At 54.5% G+C, this 19,876-nt stretch overlaps 1 protein-coding gene across 2 annotated transcripts in view; it reads right to left on the bottom strand.

The window, feature by feature from the left end:
* The window catches only part of SEPTIN9 (septin 9), a 134,339-nt gene that overhangs the window by 103,863 nt on the left and 10,600 nt on the right, over window positions 1-19,876 (bottom strand). Inside the window, exons 1-2 of one of the 2 annotated variants that reach the window (XM_075579723.1) lie at window positions 19,043-19,184; window positions 4,908-4,964 (exon numbers count right to left, since the gene is read on the bottom strand). In XM_075579723.1, the coding sequence (XP_075435838.1) occupies window positions 4,908-4,964; window positions 19,043-19,064 (79 nt within the window). In that variant the 5' untranslated portion in view covers window positions 19,065-19,184. Of the gene's footprint in view, window positions 1-4,907; window positions 4,965-19,042; window positions 19,185-19,876 lie in introns of those variants that run through there. The other variant, XM_075579722.1, reaches the window with a different exon arrangement.

Genomic DNA, 19,876 nt, shown 5'->3' with positions numbered 1-19,876 from the left:
CCCCCTCCTCTCTCTCTCTCCCCCTCCTCTCTCTCTCCCCCTTCCTCTCTCCCCCCTTCCTCTCTCTTCCCCCCCTCCTCTCTCTCTCCCCCCCCTCCTCTCTCTCTCCCCCCCCTCCTCTCTCCCCCCCCACCTCTCTCTCCTCCCCCCCTCCTCTCTCTTCCCCCCCCCCTCCTCTCTCTCCCCCCCCTCCTCTCTCTCTCCCCCCCCCTCCTCTCTCTCCCCCCCCCTCCTCTCTCTCCCCCCCTCCTCTCTCTCCCCCCCTCTTCTCTCTCTCCCCCTCCTCTCTCTCTCCTTCTCAGACTGGAGCACCCGCCTCCCAGTTTGCCAATACCCACAGCCCCATCATGTGTCTGTCAGATGTCTGCCCCGGACACCCTGTAGTTACAATCCCTCTGCCGCACATCTGGAGCCGCAACACACACACACGCACGCACACACGCACGCACGCACGCACACACACACGCACAAACTGCACCTGATTTATCCCACACATAACCCGTTCGCTTTCCATGCGGTTTTCCCGGGGGGGACCATTTTTGTTTCGCCCGCGAGAATGTTATAAATACCCCTCATTGTGCGGCGTGAAACCCAAGAGAGGCAGCAGGTTAGGCGAGGAGAGAGGGGGCGAGGGGCGTGGCGCGTGGCGCGTGGTCTCATCTCCTGACCCCCCCCCATCCCCTTTACCAAAAATAGAACAACTCCCTGCAGAAGGGGGGTGATTAACCCCTTCATTGATGTAATTGCCCCCATGACGTCTGTATTAAAAATAAAATGACTGGAGATTTTCATGTGTTGGCGTCGAATCGTTTTATGCGGGGTCTCTCTAACCCCTGAGGTGCCGTGTCGCCATCCGCCGGGTTGCACAGGACGGCGACGCCGCGACTGGTCTCCGGCGGAGGTCCGTGGCCACGTTCAGGTTGGGAACGGCGGTAGATTTTGGCTACACGCGCCGCCAGCCGAATGGAAGGGTTCATTTGCAACCTTGCCCTGATGGGGGAGTCCCCTAGGGCAGGGGTGCCCCCCCCCCCAAACAGGTCAGGTTTTCAGGATATCCCTGCTTCAGCACAGGTGACTCAATCACTCCCAGCTTCAGCAGAAGTGGCTCAATCAGGCCCTGATTCAGTACAAGTGGCTCAATCAGTCCCTGCTTCAGCACAGGTGGCTCAGAGGCGCAGACTGAGCCCCTGATTGTGCCACCTGTGCTGAAGCTGGGATATCCTGAAAACCTGACCGGTTGGGGGTTGGAGGGGCTTGAGGATTGGAGTTGGGCACCCCCATGCCCTAGCGCACCGCGTCGGACCCCTGAGTTTCCGTGGTGGGGTCAGGCCCCAGACTAACCCTCTATCATCACCTCCCCCTCCCTTCTCTCGCCAATGTAATATCCCTCATACAGGAGGTCTCTACCTTTCAGCGCTCCCCCCCCCCCCTCTCTCTGCGCTGGCGGAGCCCTCACTCAGCACCTCCCCCCCCCCCCCCTCTCTCTGCGCTGGCGGAGCCCTCACTCAGCACCTGACAAACTCCCTGTACCAGTCGCTGGACGCTATCCAGGACACCGCTGTCACCCCCCCGAGAATGCTTGGAATGCCCCCCCTCCCCCCCCCCAGTGAGTGTGAGTGCAGTACCTCCCAATCTCTCAGTTTTGATCACTTTCTCTGGAACACACACCTCTGTTTTTTCATCTCCCCCCCTCCCCATTTCTTTCTCTCCCCCCTCCCCATCTCTTTCTCTCCCCCCTCCCCATCTCTTTCTCTCCCCCCCCCCCAATTTCTCTCTCCATCTCACTTTCCATCTCTCTCCTCTTCATCACCATCTCTCTCTCTCCATCTCATGGTCTATCCTTTTATCCTCTCTCCTCACCTCCCCCTCTCCCTCCCCCACCTTCTCTTTCTCCCCCCACATCCCCCTCTATCCCCCCTCACCTCCCCCTCTCCCTCCCCCACCCTCCTCTTTCTCCCCCCACATCCCCCTCTATCCCCCCCTCACCTCCCCCTCTCTCTCCCTCCACCTCCCGGCCTCTCTCCTCCCATCTCCCCCCTACTTCTCCCCCCCCCCCTCTCCTTTTCGCATCCCACAGCCAACTCAACAAAAGCAAAAACCCCAGTGCAACGTCCCAAAATAGTTAACCCCCGCCGTACCCCAAAGCCGGATACAAAGTCCAGCTATTAGCCGGCTATAACAATGCCGATTCATTATCATGCGCCGCGTCCGCGAGGACAACCCTCCCAGATCGCGACTACGCGCTGCAATGTGTAATACGGCCTCACAGCAAAGTACCATGCGCCCCGCCCGTACCTGTTATCAATTATACTTTGTTCCATTGCTAAGTCCTTGGCCCGAACTCCGTCATTACATCCACCCCTCGCTATTTAACCCCTGCAAACCAGTGGCGGACAACTCCAGTCCTCACGGGCCACCAGCAGGTCAGGTATTAAGGATACCCCTGCTTCAGCACAGCTGGCTCATCAGTGACCCAGTCGTTGGCTGAGCCACTGATTGAGCCACCTGTGCTGAAGCAGGGATATCTTTCAAATCTGACCTGTTGGTGGCCCGTGAGAACTGGAGTTTGAGTCAAGGGGGGGGGGGGGGGAATTGAGAGAGTGAAAGGAGGAAGGGGGGAATTGAGAGAGAGGAGGAGGGGGGGAATTGAGAGAGAGGAGGAGGGGGGGGGAATTGAGTGAGAGGAGGAGGGGGAATTGAGTGAGAGGAGGAGGGGGGGGAATTGAGTGAGAGGAGGAGGGGGGGAATTGAGTGAGAGGAGGAGGGGGGGAATTGAGAGAGAGGAGGGGGGGAATGGAGAGAGGAGGGGGGGAATTGAGTGCGAGGAGGAGGGGGGGAATTGAGAGAGAGGAGGAGGGGGGAATTGAGTGAGAGGAGGAGGGGGAAATTGAGTGAGAGGAGGAGGGGGGGAAATTGAGTGAGAGGAGGAGGGGGGAATTGAGTGAGAGGAGGAGGCGGGGGAATTGAGAGAGAGGAAGAGGGGGGAATTGAGAGAGAGGAAGAGGGGGGGGCAATTGAGAGAGAGGAAGAGGGGGGAATTGAGAGAGAGGAAGAGGGGGGGGAATTGAGAGAGAGGAGGAGGGGGGAAATGAGTGAGAGGAGGAGGGGGAAATTGAGTGAGAGGAGGAGGGGGGGAAATTGAGTGAGAGGAGGAGGGGGAAGTTGAGAGTGAGAGGAGGCGGGGGGAAATTGAGTGAGAGGGAGGAGGGGAAAGTTGAGTGAGAGGAGGAGGGGGTAAAAATTAAGAGAGAGGTAGCTAGGGGGAAGAGTGAGGACAAGGGGTATTTACTAAACCTAGTTATACATGCGTCAAACTTAATCTTAATTTCACCCAACGAACCCCGGCGCCGTGCTGGGTGCAGCCACATAACGACGTCACAGAGGACGCATATTTACCGAAGTTTTTTTTTCTGCGCTAAAATTGTCCCACGCCAAAAAATTCAGGTCTGATCTTGGGACATAGCTTCTTATATCCGTTATGCGTGCACTTAAACGCTACACGCGAGGACGCGATAGATCGCAGGGGTACGAAGATCGAGGGGTACTAATCTATTTAAAAAAAAGACATTCCAAAAAAGTTACGGTGGGTTAAAAAAAAAAAGGGGGGCAAAACCATCCACCTTACAGTGTATAAGCCAGCAACCAACCTCGCACTGCCGAGAGCCAGAACGTTGGAACAGCTGTCTGTGAGTGGGTTTGCTGGCTCTGCACTTCTCTACCCCAGGCGGCGCTGAGAAAGCTGTGTAATGCGGCAGACAGATCGTTTGTAGGGATCCGTGTTAAGATGCATAAGAAGCAGAGTGACACCGTGTGCTCATTTGCATGTCATTACCCAGAACCCCTGGCTGCAGGCGGAAGCAATGTATGCTAAGAGATAATGGGGCAGGGCAGGGTGGCCAGACCTGTCTGAGACATGTGATTGTGCGCACCACGCGAGGGATTTTATTCGCGGTACACTAATCAATTTACAAACCCGCTCTTTTAGAAGCTGCTCTCTCTCTCTTTCTGCTCCTTTATCTCCCAAAACAGACATTTGGGGTATTAAATCCATTCTCCGTCTCCTTAACGAGGTCTGACCACTAATCAGTCATAAGATAAGCTGATCGCGCTAACGACCGGCATCCCGTCTCCTATAAAAGGGGGTTTCCTACCAGTCACATCCTGTACAACACAGAACCTGAACCTGCCTGAAATGCACATGGACATCTCTCCTCTCTGCGCATTATGGGGGGGGCTTTATATAGACATCAATAACAAACTCCATACTGTGATGTATGAGGAGAAGAGAGAGGGAGAGGAAGAGAGAGGGAGAGGAAGAGAGAGGAAGAGGGAGAGGAAGAGAGAGGAGAGGAAGGGAGAGGGAGAGGGAGGGGAAGAGAGAGGGAGGGGAAGAGAGAGGGAGGGGAGAGAGAGGGAGAGAGAGGGGAAGAGAGGAGATGGAGAGAGAGGGCGAGGAAGAGAGAGAGAGAGGAAGAGAGAGGGAGAGGAAGAGAGAGGGAGAGGAAGAGAGAGGGAGAGGAAGAGAGAGGGAGAGCGAGAGGAAGAGAGAGGGAGAGGAAGGGAGAGAGAGGGAGAGGGAGAGAGGGTGAGGAAGAGAGAGGGCGAGGAAGAGAGAGGGCGAGGAAGAGAGAGGGCGAGGAAGAGAGAGGGCGAGGAAGAGAGAGGGAGAGGAAGAGAGAATGAGACAGAGGGAGAGGAAGAGAGAGGGAGAGGAAGAGAGAGGGAGAGGGAGAGAAACCCTGCCTTTCACCATTATCCCCAGCATGCAGTGCTTCCACTGCAGCAAGGGATTCTGGGAAATGACATGCACATGAAACACAAAGGGCTGGCAGGCAGAGCTGCAAAGGGGGGAACAGAAATGATCGTCACTCTGTGCCCAGGACATACGTGAGAACGAGGACACTTACTGGGGCTCGTCACATCGCTGAGTTTCCGGAGCCTCCCGCTGGTTGTTCTTGTCACTCCTGAAAGGACAGAGAGGGAGCGGTTATATGGGGTAATAGGGGGAGTTATAGGGAGCGGTTATATGGGGTAATAGGAGGAGCTATAGGGAGCGGTTATATGGGGTAATAGGAGGAACTATAGGGAGCGGTTATATGGGGTAATAGGAGGAGCTATAGGGAGCGGTTATATGGGGTAATAGGAGGAGCTATAGGGAGCGGTTATATGGGGTAATAGGAGGAGGAGCTATAGGGAGCGGTTATATGGGGTAATAGGAGTTATAGGTGTTATATGGAGAAATAGGAGGCGTTATAAGGAGCTTATATGGGGAATAGGAGTTATAGGGAGGTGCTATATGGGGTAATAGGAGTTATAGGGGAAGTGGTTATATAGAGTAATAGGAATTATAGGGAGCAATTATATTGAGTAATATAAAGTGTTATAGGGAGGGGTTAAATGGAGTAATAGAAGGTGTTATACGTAAAAATTACATGGAGCAATAGAGCTAGAACAAGAATGACCTCTAACTCTTCTCTCTCTGAAATATGCTTCGCTCCTGTACAAAACCTTTTATACATTTGAAATTTTCAGTCAAATCTCCTCTCTCCTCGTCTGCCTAAGAAACCCCTAAAAATGCTACAGCAGGGGTTCTTAACCTGGGGTCCATGAAGCAGGACCACAGGGGGGTCCGTGTAATACAAACAACCCATTTGCCTGAAACTGAACTGTCTGAAACAGAACCAGGAAAATGAAAACCCAGATTATACTGAAGTTCTGCAAAGGTCTATTAGCATTACATCTGTTATTTAATAGTGTGGGGGTCCGTAAGTAAATACTTGAGGATCTAGGGGTCCGTAGGTTCAAAAGGTTTAAGAACCCCCCCCCCCCCCCCCCCCTGTGCAACAGTAAGGACATAAAACCCAATATACTGGGTATACGAGCATTTTTATAAACGCATATATGTATAACAAGGGTTATGATATTTCCCAGCATGGCATTCTGATGACCCCTTGTGGCTGCTCTGTATATTGCAGGTCAGTACACCCCCAGGCTTATTTTGATATCCTACGTTGTCCAAAGTGACAAGAATTCCCATTAAAATCCATATAGAATAGGGTCCCTTAGAGTGACAAATATTAAAATTGATGGCAGGGTGATGAGATTTTCAAAAGTCGGAACCAGGACACATTAAAGAAATGATTTATATAAATCAAATGACCACTAATAAATAAATATTATAAGGGGGTGTGTGTAATCGCGCCCCATTTGTGCCGTGCTATCGATGGATTTCAGATTCCTAGCGTAACGCGAACCCTCCCCGGTGCAGCGAAATGACGGCGTGCCTTTATATGAATAAATCGTCTCTTTACAGTTTACCAATCTCATCCAAATGTTTCCTCTCGGATAGGATCCAATCGCATAAAAACGCGCCGCGTCTATCTCTACGGATTAAGAGTTTTATAGCGAGTCCAAATCAGGGAAACGCGGAAAACCCCCAGGGACGCGCGACGTTCTGAGAAAATTGTCAGTTCAGCGGGACATTTAATGAAAATCCAGGACTCTCCCGGCTAAAGCCCCCCTCCCCCCCCCCAACAGCTCAGGTTTTAAGGATATCCCAGCTTTGGCACAGGTGGCTAACCGACTGAGCCACTGATTGAGGCCACCTGTGCTGAAGCTGGGGCTGATTGAGCCACCTGTGCTGAAGCTGGGGCTGATTGAGCCACCTGTGCTGAAGCGGGGGCTATTGAACCCCTGTATCTCTCCTAATGTCGGCATCCCTGACACATCCCCGGCGCTCTCTCATGGGGCGAGCTGCTTGGAATGGAAAACTGGAAGATGCGGCCAATATCGGCAGGGACTTGTACCGCCCCGGCAATGGCACGGAGAGAGAGCTTCCTGAGCGCTCTGGTGCAGCCGTTACATTCATACACCGAGCGGCCAACTCCGGTCCTCAAGGGAACCAACATGTCGCTGACTGAGCCTAGGGCGGCCAGTAAGGAACTGAGAGGAAATACTGGGCGTGTATGTATATGTACGTGTATACCGGTATTTCCTCTCTGTATGTGTATACCGGTATTTCCTCTCTGAATGTGTATACCGGTATTACCTCTCTGTATGTGTATGTGTATACTGGTATTACCTCTCTGGACGTGTATGTGTATACCGGTATTACCTCTCTGGGCGTGTATGTGTATACCGGTAGTACCACTCTGGGAGTGTATGTGTATACCGGTATTACCTCTCAGGGAGTGTATGTGTATACCGGTATTACCTCTCTGGGAGTGTATATGTATACCGGTATTACCTCTCTGTATGTATATACCGGTATTACCTCTCTGTATGTGTATACCGGTATTACCTCTCTGGGAGTGTATGTGTATACCGGTATTACCTCTCTGGGTGTGTATGTGTATACCGGTATTACCTCTCTGGGTGTGTATGTGTATACCGGTATTACCTCTCTGGGCGTGTATGTGTATACCGGTATTACCTCTCTGAGCGTGTATGTGTATACCGGTATTACCTCTCTGGGCGTGTGTGTGTATACCGGTAATACCTCTCTGGGCGTGTATGTGTATACCGGTATTACCTCTCTGGCGTGTATGTGTATACCGGTATTACCTCTCTGGGGGTGTACGTGTATACCGGTATTACCTATCTGGGCGTGTATGTGTATAACGGTATTACCTATCTGGGCGTGTATGTGTATACCGGTATTACCTCTCTGGGGGGTGTATGTGTATACCGGTATTACCTCTCTGGCGTGTATGTGTATACCGGTATATGGAGCAATAGGAGGAGTTATAGGGAGAGGTTACTGTATATGACAGGATTTTTAATGGAGACACTCAGTTTCAGTACTTGTGCTAACATTATCCAAATTAAATATGTGCCCCATATAACCTCAGGCACACATGCTGCAGCAGTTCACCATTCCCTGCCAGACAGACCCACAATGCATTTCTCAGCAGCCTGGCAGATGAGAGGTTAACCTGAGCAGAACCAGAACTGAGTGAAAACTGCTGATCTTTATAAAGCAGAAGCCCACCGGGAGGGGGGGGGGGGAACAGACACAGGCTTCCTAAAGACCCCCTAACTCCGAGACCAAATATGGGCAGAATAAAGGTTTGTGAGAAATAGCAAGGTTACACATACATACATGTACAGCGTATACCCGGGACTCCCCGTCACAGGGACATACATGTACAGCGTATAGCCGGGGACTCCACGTCACAGGGACATACATGTACAGCGTATACCCGGGGACTCCACGACACACGGACATACATGTACAGCGTATACCCGGGACTCCCCGTCACAGGGACATACATGTACAGCGTATACAAGGGGACTCCACGTCACAGGGACATACATGTACAGCGTATACCCGGGACTCCCCGTCACAGGGACATACATGTACAGCTTATACCCGGGACTCCCCGTCACAGGGACATACATGTACAGCGTATACCCAGGGACTCCACGTCACAGGGACATACATGTACAGCGTATATCCGGGACTCCACGTCACAGGGACATACATGTACAGCGTATACCCGGGGACTCCACATCACAGGGACATACATGTACAGCGTATACCCGGGGACTCCACGTCACAGGGACATACATGTACAGCGTATACCCGGGGACTCCACGTCACAGGGACATACATGTACAGCGTATACCCGGGACTCCTCGTCACAGGGACATACATGTACAGCGTATACCCGGGACTCCCCGTCACAGGGACATACATGTACAGTGTATACCCGGGGACTCCACGTCACAGGGACATACATGTACAGCGTATACCCGGGGACTCCACGTCACAGGGACATACATGTACAGCGTATACCCGGGGACTACACCTCACAGGGACATACATGTACAGCGTATACCCGGGGACTCCACCTCACAGGGACATACATGTACAGCGTATACCCGGGGACTCCACATCACAGGGACATACATGTACAGCGTATACCCGGGGACTCCACCTCACAGGGACATACATGTACAGCGTATACCCGGGACTCCCCGTCACAGGGACATACATGTACAGCGTATACAAGGGGACTCCACGTCACAGGGACATACATGTACAGCGTATACCCGGGACTCCCCGTCACAGGGACATACATGTACAGCTTATACCCGGGACTCCCCGTCACAGGGACATACATGTACAGCGTATACCCAGGGACTCCACGTCACAGGGACATACATGTACAGCGTATATCCGGGACTCCACGTCACAGGGACATACATGTACAGCGTATACCCGGGGACTCCACATCACAGGGACATACATGTACAGCGTATACCCGGGGACTCCACGTCACAGGGACATACATGTACAGCGTATACCCGGGGACTCCACGTCACAGGGACATACATGTACAGCGTATACCCGGGACTCCTCGTCACAGGGACATACATGTACAGCGTATACCCGGGACTCCCCGTCACAGGGACATACATGTACAGTGTATACCCGGGGACTCCACGTCACAGGGACATACATGTACAGCGTATACCCGGGGACTCCACGTCACAGGGACATACATGTACAGCGTATACCCGGGGACTACACCTCACAGGGACATACATGTACAGCGTATACCCGGGGACTCCACCTCACAGGGACATACATGTACAGCGTATACCCGGGGACTCCACATCACAGGGACATACATGTACAGCGTATACCCGGGGACTCCACCTCACAGGGACATACATGTACAGCGTATACCCGGGGACTCCACGTCACAGGGACATACATGTACAGCGTATACCCGGGGACTCCACGTCACAGGGACATACATGTACAGTGTATACCCGGGGACTCCACATCACAGGGACATACATGTACAGTGTATACCCGGGGACTCCACCTCACAGGGACATACATGTACAGTGTATACCCGGGGACTCCACCTCACAGGGACATACATGTACAGCGTATACCCGGGACTCCACGTCACAGGGACATACATGTACAGCGTATACCCGGGACTCCACGTCACAGGGACATACATGTACAGCGTATACCCGGGGACTCCACGTCACAGGGACATACATGTACAGCGTATACCCGGGGACTCCACGTCACAGGGACATACATGTACAGTGTATACCCGGGGACTCCACCTCACAGGGACATACATGTACAGCGTATACCCGGGGACTCCACCTCACAGGGACATACATGTACAGCGTATACCCGGGGACTCCACCTCACAGGGACATACATGTACAGCGTATACCCGGGGACTCCACGTCACAGGGACATACATGTACAGTGTATACCCGGGGACTCCACCTCACAGGGACATACATGTACAGTGTATACCCGGGGACTCCACCTCACAGGGACATACATGTACAGCGTATACCCGGGACTCCACGTCACAGGGACATACATGTACAGCGTATACCCGGGGACTGCACCTCACAGGGACATACATGTACAGCGTATACCCGGGACTCCACGTCACAGGGACATACATGTACAGCGTATACCCGGGGACTCCACGTCACAGGGACATACATGTACAGCGTATACCCGGGACTCCCCGTCACAGGGACATACATGTACAGCTTATACCCGGGACTCCCCGTCACAGGGACATACATGTACAGCTTATACCCGGGGACTCCACGTCACAGGGACATACATGTACAGTGTATACCCGGGGACTCCACCTCACAGGGACATACATGTACAGCGTATACCCGGGGACTCCACGTCACAGGGACATACATGTACAGCGTATACCCGGGGACTCCACGTCACAGGGACATACATGTACAGTGTATACCCGGGACTCCACGTCACAGGGACATACATGTACAGCGTATAGCCGGGGACTCCACCTCACAGGGACATACATGTACAGTGTATACCCGGGGCTCCACGTCACAGGGACATACATGTACAGCGTATACCCGGGACTCCACGTCACAGGGACATACATGTACAGCGTATACCCAGGGACTCCACGTCACAGGGACATACATGTACAGCGTATACCCGGGGACTCCCCGTCACAGGGACATACATGTACAGTGTATACCCGGGACTCCACGTCACAGGGACATACATGTACAGCGTATACCCGGGGACTCCACCTCACAGGGACATACATGTACAGCGTATACCCGGGGACTCCACCTCACAGGGACATACATGTACAGCGTATACCCGGGGACTCCCCGTCACAGGGACATACATGTACAGTGTATACCCGGGACTCCACGTCACAGGGACATACGTGTACAGCGTATACCCGGGGACTCCACGTCACAGGGACATACATGTACAGCGTATACCCGGGACTCCACGTCACAGGGACATACATGTACAGCGTATACCCGGGGACTCCACCTCACAGGGACATACATGTACAGCGTATACCCAGGGACTCCACGTCACAGGGACATACATGTACAGCGTATACCCGGGGACTCCCCGTCACAGGGACATACATGTACAGTGTATACCCGGGACTCCACGTCACAGGGACATACATGTACAGCGTATACCCGGGGACTCCACGTCACAGGGACATACATGTACAGCGTATACCCGGGACTCCACGTCACAGGGACATACATGTATAGCGTATACCCGGGGACTCCACCTCACAGGGACATACATGTACAGCGTATACCCGGGACTCCACGTCACAGGGACATACATGTAGAGCGTATACCCGGGGACTCCACGTCACAGGGACATACATGTACAGCGTATACCCGGGGACTCCACGTCACAGGGACATACATGTACAGCGTATACCCGGGGACTCCACGTCACAGCGAGTAACGGCTCTGACTGATAATGACACTGAGTGTGAAGCCGGGGAACCTGGTTCAATTCCCGGTGTCGGCTCCTTGTGACCTTGGGCACGTCACTCTATCTCCCTGTGGCCCCGGGAGATTGTAAGCTCTGCGGCTCAGGGATTCGTGCCTGCGAAATAATCTACGTGCGATGCAAGAAGAAAACATGCTATGCCCTGGGACGAAGCCCTCTGCGTAAGGGTGAAACGCGTTGAGGGGGAGATGCTGGTGTAGCCCTGGTGTGTGTCAAATAAAGTTATGTTGAACTAGTCATCTGGGAGCCGTTCATTGGACATGCGCAGTTGCGCCGCACTACTATCCATTTTATGCCCTGGGACACACAGAGAGGGGTGTGGGGCTGGCCCCTCTGGCAGTGAAGGGGGGGCCACACACACACACACACACACACACACACACACACACACACACACACTTACATACATTAGCGGGGCTCACAGTGTTAGCAGCACCCGCGCGCACCTCCTCCTCTCCCCGTGTCTCCCGCGCTTTCACCCCGCCCCCCCCTCCCCCGGCGCCGCTACAGTCAGCGGGACACACACACTATTATTACCCCTTCAGCGCCCCCCCCACCCAGTGTCAGCGGCCGTGCGAGACCCCCCCTTCTATATCTCCCACCTCTCCCCCCCCACACATATACATGCCCCCCCTCCCCGGCGCTACAACTCACCCCTCCCCGGCGGGGGAACAGCCAGTGGCCAGGCAGGCTGCCTCGCGGCGCCGAGTACCCAAGATGGCGGCGGCCGGGACACAGCGGGGGAGCGGCCACAACACGCTGCCTCCCGCCTCAGATCCACGTGGGACCTGCCGGACGGGTGAGTGAGCGGCCTTCACCTCCCCTCACCCACCCCTCACCCCCGTTCACCTCCCCTCACCCCTCTTCACCTCCCCTCCACCCCCCCCCTTCACCTCCCCTCCACCCACCCCCTTCGCCTCCCCTCCACCCCCCCCTTCGCCTCCCCTCCACCCCCCCCCTTCGCCTCCCCTCCACCCCCCCCCTTCGCCTCCCCTCCACCCCCCCCCCTTCGCCTCCCCCACGCCTTCCCACCGCCTCCCCCACCCCTTCCCACCGCCTCCCCCCCCTCCACCACCCCCTCCTCCCCTTCCCGCCGCCCTTCGCCTTCCTGCCCGCCTTACCGCCTCCCCACCCCCGCCTCTGCCTTTCACCCGCCCTTACTCCGGCCGCCTCTGCCTTTCACCCACCGCCTCACAGCCGCTGCACGCACTCAACAGACACCCGCCACACTCGACACATACCTGCCGCCACACACACCTGCTGCCTCCCGCCCCTACGCACCGACATCACTGACCCACCGCCTCACACCCTAGCAGGACCCCCACTCACAGACAGCACTCACAACCCACGCGCCACCCGCCGCCTCACACCCTAGCAGGACCCACACTCACAGACAGCACTCACAACCCACGCACCACCCGCCACCTCACACCCTAGCAGGACACCCACTCGCAGACAGCACTCACAACCCACGCGCCACCCGCCGCCTCACACCCTAGCAGGACCCACACTCACAGACAGCACTCACAACCCACGCACCACCCGCCACCTCACACCCTAGCAGGACACCCACTCGTAGACAGCACTCACAACCCACGCGCCACCCGCCGCCTCACACCCTAGCAGGACACACGCCTCACATTTTTACATCACTTATAGCACCAAAATATACATTGTACTGTGGTGTGGTTACAATAAACCATTTTTATACAACATCGTATTACATTTTCTTCCATCTTTCTTTTCAACATTATTATCCAACCTTTACAACAAACAGTCACCTATTGTTCCACCATTTATAAATAATACTACCTATTACGCATTTACATCCCGGGCAACGCCGGGTCTCTCAGCTAGTAGATGATAAAAGGTGCCATCCTACAGAATCTGTTCCCCGTTAATGCCGCCTCTCAGCGGGGTTCTAACCAAGTCACAACGGCAGAGGGAGGTGTGTGTCTCAAGGGTCACACACAGGTGACAAGGGCGCCTTGTCTGTGGTACAGTATGGAATGTGACCCAGGTACTACCTCCGCCTGTCACTCACCTCCGCCTGTCACTCACCTCCGCCTGTCACTCACCTCCGCCTGTCACTCACATCCGCCTGTCACTCACCTCCGCCTGTCACACAATGCATGGAATACCTGTACCTTTGTGAAAGTGGGACACAGCCAGACAGGGTGGGGGTGGGGACGGGGCGACTCGCGTGGCAGTGAGGAGGTTAACATTTACTTCCTCGTGTTCGTGTGTTCGTCCTCTAAAACAGCGATGCTCAAGACCCTCCAACAGGTCAGGTTTTCGGGATATTACGTCTTCAGGACAGGTGGCTCAATCAGTCCCAGCTTCAGCACAAGTGGCTCAATCAGTCCCTGCTTCAGCACAGGTGGCTTAGTCTCTGCTTCAGCACAGGTGGGATATCCTGAAAACCTGACCAGTTGGGGGGTCTTAAGCCCCCCCCCCCCCCGATTTAAAATGCCCAGCAAAGCTGAATCTCAGCAGCAGTGCAGCCACCTCTGGGGTGGGATCCTGGTGGTACATTTCTGTCTCTCGCTGTAAAACCCGTTAACCCCTCGCTGCCAGAGTCCAGCAACTCAATTAGGCAGAAAAAACCCCTACATTGCTCTCCGCCTGCTTGTTATGCACTGCACAGTATGGGTTACCTCAAACGTGCGCCCCCCACCCCAACCTTCAATCCGCACCCATCGCCAGCGGGTTTGCATTTTACATTTTACTCCGGGAGGTTAAAATGGAGCTCACCCCAGAGCAGTCTAAAGGTTGCCATGGTAACCTCCGAAGCTAGAGATCCAAGCAGCCACCACCCTCTATGCAGAACTGGTACCAGATTCCCCATCCCCAACCCCCCCCCCCCAATTAATTGATAGCCCCTTTATTCCCCCCTCCCCCCCCATATCCTGTGCATCTTATTGCCGCCCGATAATAACATATAAACTTCAACACCACACAAGGTAACACAAGATAAAGCTTCTAGTGCAGATAACACAAGCATCATTAGGGGACTATTACAATAAGTGTCCCTTCTTCCATGTAAGTAACACAGGAGGGGCAGGGAGGAGCGGGTATGATGCCTTTTATTGGATCCAATAAGAAGTTGATATGTTAGAAGCTTTCCCACCTCTCAAGGTCCTTCATCAGTAGGGTCGCCAGGTGTCCGGTATTGAACCGGACTGTCCTGTATTTGGATACGCTGTCCAGTAAAAAATGAGAGGTGCTGTAATACTGGACATGTATGTGTCCGGTATGACCTCCCTGGACATAGTGACGTGAGTCCAGTATTTTTGGAGAAGACGCCTGGCCGCCCTATTCATCAGGTCCTACACTGAGAGGTTGGACAGCTTGTAACACACCGACTACTCGTTGGTCCAACAAAAGGCACCATACTCATATTTACTGTGGATCGACGTGGCTGCCCCCCCCCTCCCAACCCCCCCCGACGGGACCGTCCTCAACAATTAATTTGAAGTATTAATATGAATATTCTAGTTTATTACCCGGGGTCACGGCGAGGTCTTCCCACCGCACGTGCGAGACAGGCGCGGGGTCCGAATCAGTGCCTATGGGGCTGAGACTAGGGGTGCTGGGGCAGGAACTGGGGGTGGGGGGGTGGCCCCTGGGTTCATACATTGCTACATTATGGTGATGGGTGGAATGGGACATTATGTGGCCAACCCCCCCTCCCATCCCCCCGCAGAGCCACAGAGCCCCTCCCCCACAGAGCCAGAGACCTTCCCCCGCAGAGCCACAGAGACCCTCCCCCGCAGAGCCACAGAGCCTCTCCCCCACAGAGCCAGAGGCCTTCCCCCGCAGAGCCACAGAGACCCTCCCCCGCAGAGCCACAGAGACCCTCCGCCGCTGGACGCTTCTATGAGAAGGTACGTTTTAGGGTAGGGGGTTAACTTTAGGGGTTTTAGCGGATAGGGTAGGGGTTAACTTTAGGAGTTTTAGGGAAAGCGGTTAAGGTTTTTCGGGTAGCGTTAGAATGAGGGGTTAACAGGTTTTCGTGTAAGGGGTAAGGTTAGGGGCTTCCCATAGCCTATAATACACATCTTCTCTAGCTGTGCATGCAGTGTCTTGTATATAATGTATACCGTTCATTTATGTAACTGTATTTGTAACCATGTATTATTTGTCATATTAACTGTGCCCAGGACATGCTGGAAAACGAGCGGTAACTCTCACTATTACTTCCTGGTAACACATTTTATAAATAAATAATAGCGGCGAAGCCGGGTGTCCCGGCGGCGAGGTTACCCCAGCCCGGTAATGTATGTATGTTCCAGGCTTTGCATGCACAGCCCCCCCCCCCCCCACCTTTGCAGGCGTGCGCGGGCGCTCGGCTGGCGCCTGCGCATGTATCCGGCCCCTGAAGCAGTCTCAGTCCTCGTTCTGCGATGCGTTACTGGCCCCTCTGACAAGATGACAGGTGTAATCCCTAAAATCTCTCACAATGTACAGTAGGGGCAAATAAACAACTGCTGTCTCTTTATTTTACCCCCCCCCCCCCGTTCCTGCCCCTCCCTCCTCGGCAGCAGACAGATGCTGGGCGTTCGCCAGTAATCAGTGTCCTTAACCCCTTGTGTGTCCTGGGTGGTGGAATGTCAAACCAGGACTAGCTGACCCTGCCACGAACCTCTGCGGTGGCACAGCAATAAGGCACTCTGGGTATTTGATGGTAGCCCAACTCCTGCAGTGCACAGGGATTCAGAGGGTGGCAGAGAGAGGGGTACCGGAGGTAAGGAAAGTAGGGACTGTCCCGGTGACCTTCTGTGCAAGGGCGCAGGACACACAATGTTGTACATTTGGGGGTTCAAGCTACCCCACTCAATGCCACTTGTGACCCCTGTGGCGCTGGGCACATTTCGATCCCCTGCACCTCTCCACACCCCCCCTCTCTAGTCTCCTTCCCTGGGCGTCTGACCCTGCTTGGGTTCGGGGTGTAGAGATCTGTAACTGTGGGTTAAGCTGCCCCTATTGTTATTGGGGGAGCGGGGGGGGGGGGGGGGTTATCTGCAGATTACAGCTAATATCTGGCACGGCAGGTTCCTGCGGAGGTGGTGTTGACGCCTCAGGGGCTGTGTGCGAAAACCCCTTTTTCTTTTCTACATTGTCTCATTTCAGCGTGCCCGCGCTTGTCTGACACCGCAGCGCCGGAGTAACGGCGGAGGTCGGGACAGGCTTACCAGCAAAACAGGCTCTCAGGCGGTGGGTTACCTCCGGTTAAGGGGTTAACCCAGGGGGCGGCCAACTCCAGTCCTCAAGGGCCACCAACAGGCCAGGTATTAGGGATATCCCTGCTTCAGCACAGTGTGGCTAAATCAATGACTGCAACAGGTCATGTTTTCGGGATATCCCTGCTTCAGCACAGGTGGCTCAGTCACTGACTGTGTCGCCTGCTATAAACAAAGGGGACTTAACCAGACGGCCGCATTAACCCCCCAGCCGCGGCTTCAGAATTACTACCGGAACGGCCACACAGGTGGTGCCGGCAGGTCAGACCCACCTAACCCGCCCATTTCCCTACCTGCTGTAAAAACCTTATATCTACCCCACGCACGCCCGAGTTCCCTTCCTGTATTACCCCCTTTCCACCTCTGCCGGGAGGCAGTTCCTTGACTCCACCACCCTTTCCAGGGCGAACTCGCAGATTTTTCTCCTTTGCCTCCCGCCCTCCGGCGTCACCTCCTGCTTCAGCGCTTCTCTAACAAACAAGACGGCATTTATTAACCCCATCCCTGCCAGCAGGACCAGCCCCCCTCTGGCGAGGAGGGGGGGTGTTAAGCCTTCGTAGCCTGCGCGCGTCTCCTACCAGTCCGGTAGCACACCGGCTTCCCCCCCCCGAATCTCCTCCCCCTGCGCTGATCTGTTACGCCCCTTCGGGGAGGGCGCGCGTCTCGCTGAAATCCTAATGGCTGATCACGGGCCCATCACAAGAACCCAAGCCCGGCTCCAGCCTGTTCCCGTGAGCTCGGCGTCTCCCTGCGTGTGTCACCTCCCCCAGGTACGAACGCGCTCTCCCGCCGAGCCCCGGGGGCGCAGCGCCACGCGCGCTCGGCACGCCACCGCTCATTGGTTGAGTCGCGGTGTTTATTTTTATCACGGGCAGCCCGGTGGTGGTAACGGCGCTCTCGGTGAAGTGGGCGGGCCCAGCTGGAGTACCAAACCCTGCTCTCCTCGTGACCTTGAGCAAGTTTCTTTCCTCCCGTTACGAACCCTCGGACCCCTTCCCTTACCTGCGTCTATCCCCAAGTCCAATTTAATTTCTATTGGATCATCCCTTACCACCTCTGCTGTGAGGCTGCCCCACTGATCCACTACCCCTTCAGTGAATGCCTCTCACGCTCCGGTTTGCCTGAAATAAAAGCTTTCTGCCTGCAGCGTGTTGATCGCGCTGGTTAAAGGTTTGTTGGGTTATATATTAGCAGTTCTACGATACTGCCATTCGTGCGCTGACACGGCAGCCGCTGTAACTGTGACACTTTGCTGAGCAAACATGACAGGCCCAGCGTTCCTCGCCTGAAGAACTCACCATCTACTTCTACACAGCAGGCAAGCGCAGTGCGTCAACAGGACGTATGTATTATACACTCAAATACAGTACGTCATGTATGTTCTAAAAAGTACACGCGAGGATGCACCTGGGCCGAAGAGCTTACAGTCTAATGCACTGCTTCAGTGAGGTCACACACAGAACTGGTACAAGGGTTAAACTGGGGCTTCGTCCTTAACATGACAACCCTCGCCCCTTTTGCTACCAGGCCTGCAAAGCGATGAAAGGGTTAAACATAAAGGTGTTTACACTCCCCAAGAGACTCGCATCATACCTCTTAGAGTGTAAGCTCTGCGAGCCAGGGGGGGGGGGGCTCCCTATTCTATGCCCCGCAGTATGAGAGAGGAGAGAAGAGAAGAGACAGAGATACAGAGAGAGAGAACAGGAGACAGACAGAGAGAGAGAGGGAAAGAGAGAGACAGACAGACAGACAGACAAACAGAGTCAGAGACACAAAGAGAGTGAGAGAGACAGAGAATGAGACAGACAGACAGACACTCAGAGAGAGAGCGAGAGAGACAGACACTCAGAGAGAGAGAGAGAGACAGACACTCAGAGAGAGACAGGGACAGAGAGGCAAGGCGACAGAGAGTGTGTTTAACACAAAATAATGGGAAACCCTCCAGCGGTCTCCGAGCCCAGGCAGGGGGGACCCCGCTTACCTGTATAGGATGACTTCCGCATGGTGTCCGACGAGACGCACCTTTGCCCCTGTGAAATCCTTCAGGACATGTGATCTCCCGGAGAGAGGGAAGCCAAGTCCCGAATGGGAGGACGGAGCGGAGGCACAGACACCCACAGCGTGCACACCCATCGCTCGGGTACACACCCATCGCTCGGGTACACACCCATCGCTCGGGTACACACCTTTCGTGAACTTCTGCACAGTTCTGGAATGCACCAACGCGCGCTCCGAGTCGGGGGGTCCTGTGCCCCTCCTGCCAGATGTAACCCTTCCCCGCCATCTCGCAGGCAGGGATGGGGTTAACCCAGTGGGTGGCCAACTCCAGTGCTCAAGGGCCACCAACAGGCCAGGTTTTCAGGATATCCCTGCTTCTGCACAGGTGGCTCAATCTGTGGCTCAGTTGAAGACTTCCCTGAGCCACCTGTGCTGAAGCAGGGATATCCTGAAAACCTGGCCTGTTGGTGGCCCTTGAGGACTGGAGTTTGCGGCCCCCCCCCCACCCCCCCGGGTTAACCCTTCACAGCTTCTAATCCACAAGGGGAAAAAAATGTACTGTACCGGGAAACGCACTATGGTGGTTACGTTACCCTTTTCTTTTTTTAACGCGAAAAGGAATTGCAAAGTGACCTATGACTTTGGGGGCGCTGGATTAGCATTACCTTAACAAACATCCGTGCATTCCTGCAAATCACCCCCCACCCCCCCGAGATTGTAAGCTCTTGGGAACAGAGATTTAGCTATGTTTCCGTTAAGCGCGGCGCTACTGTTATCCAGCGTATCGCTCAGTCATGATCTGTATTTTCGAGTTGGC

Source organism: Ascaphus truei, chromosome 22 (assembly GCF_040206685.1).
Source record: "Ascaphus truei isolate aAscTru1 chromosome 22, aAscTru1.hap1, whole genome shotgun sequence".
Classification (NCBI taxonomy): Eukaryota; Metazoa; Chordata; class Amphibia; order Anura; family Ascaphidae; genus Ascaphus; species Ascaphus truei.
Note: the sequence above shows the minus strand (reverse complement) of the source record. Positions and strands in the feature narration are given on the sequence as shown.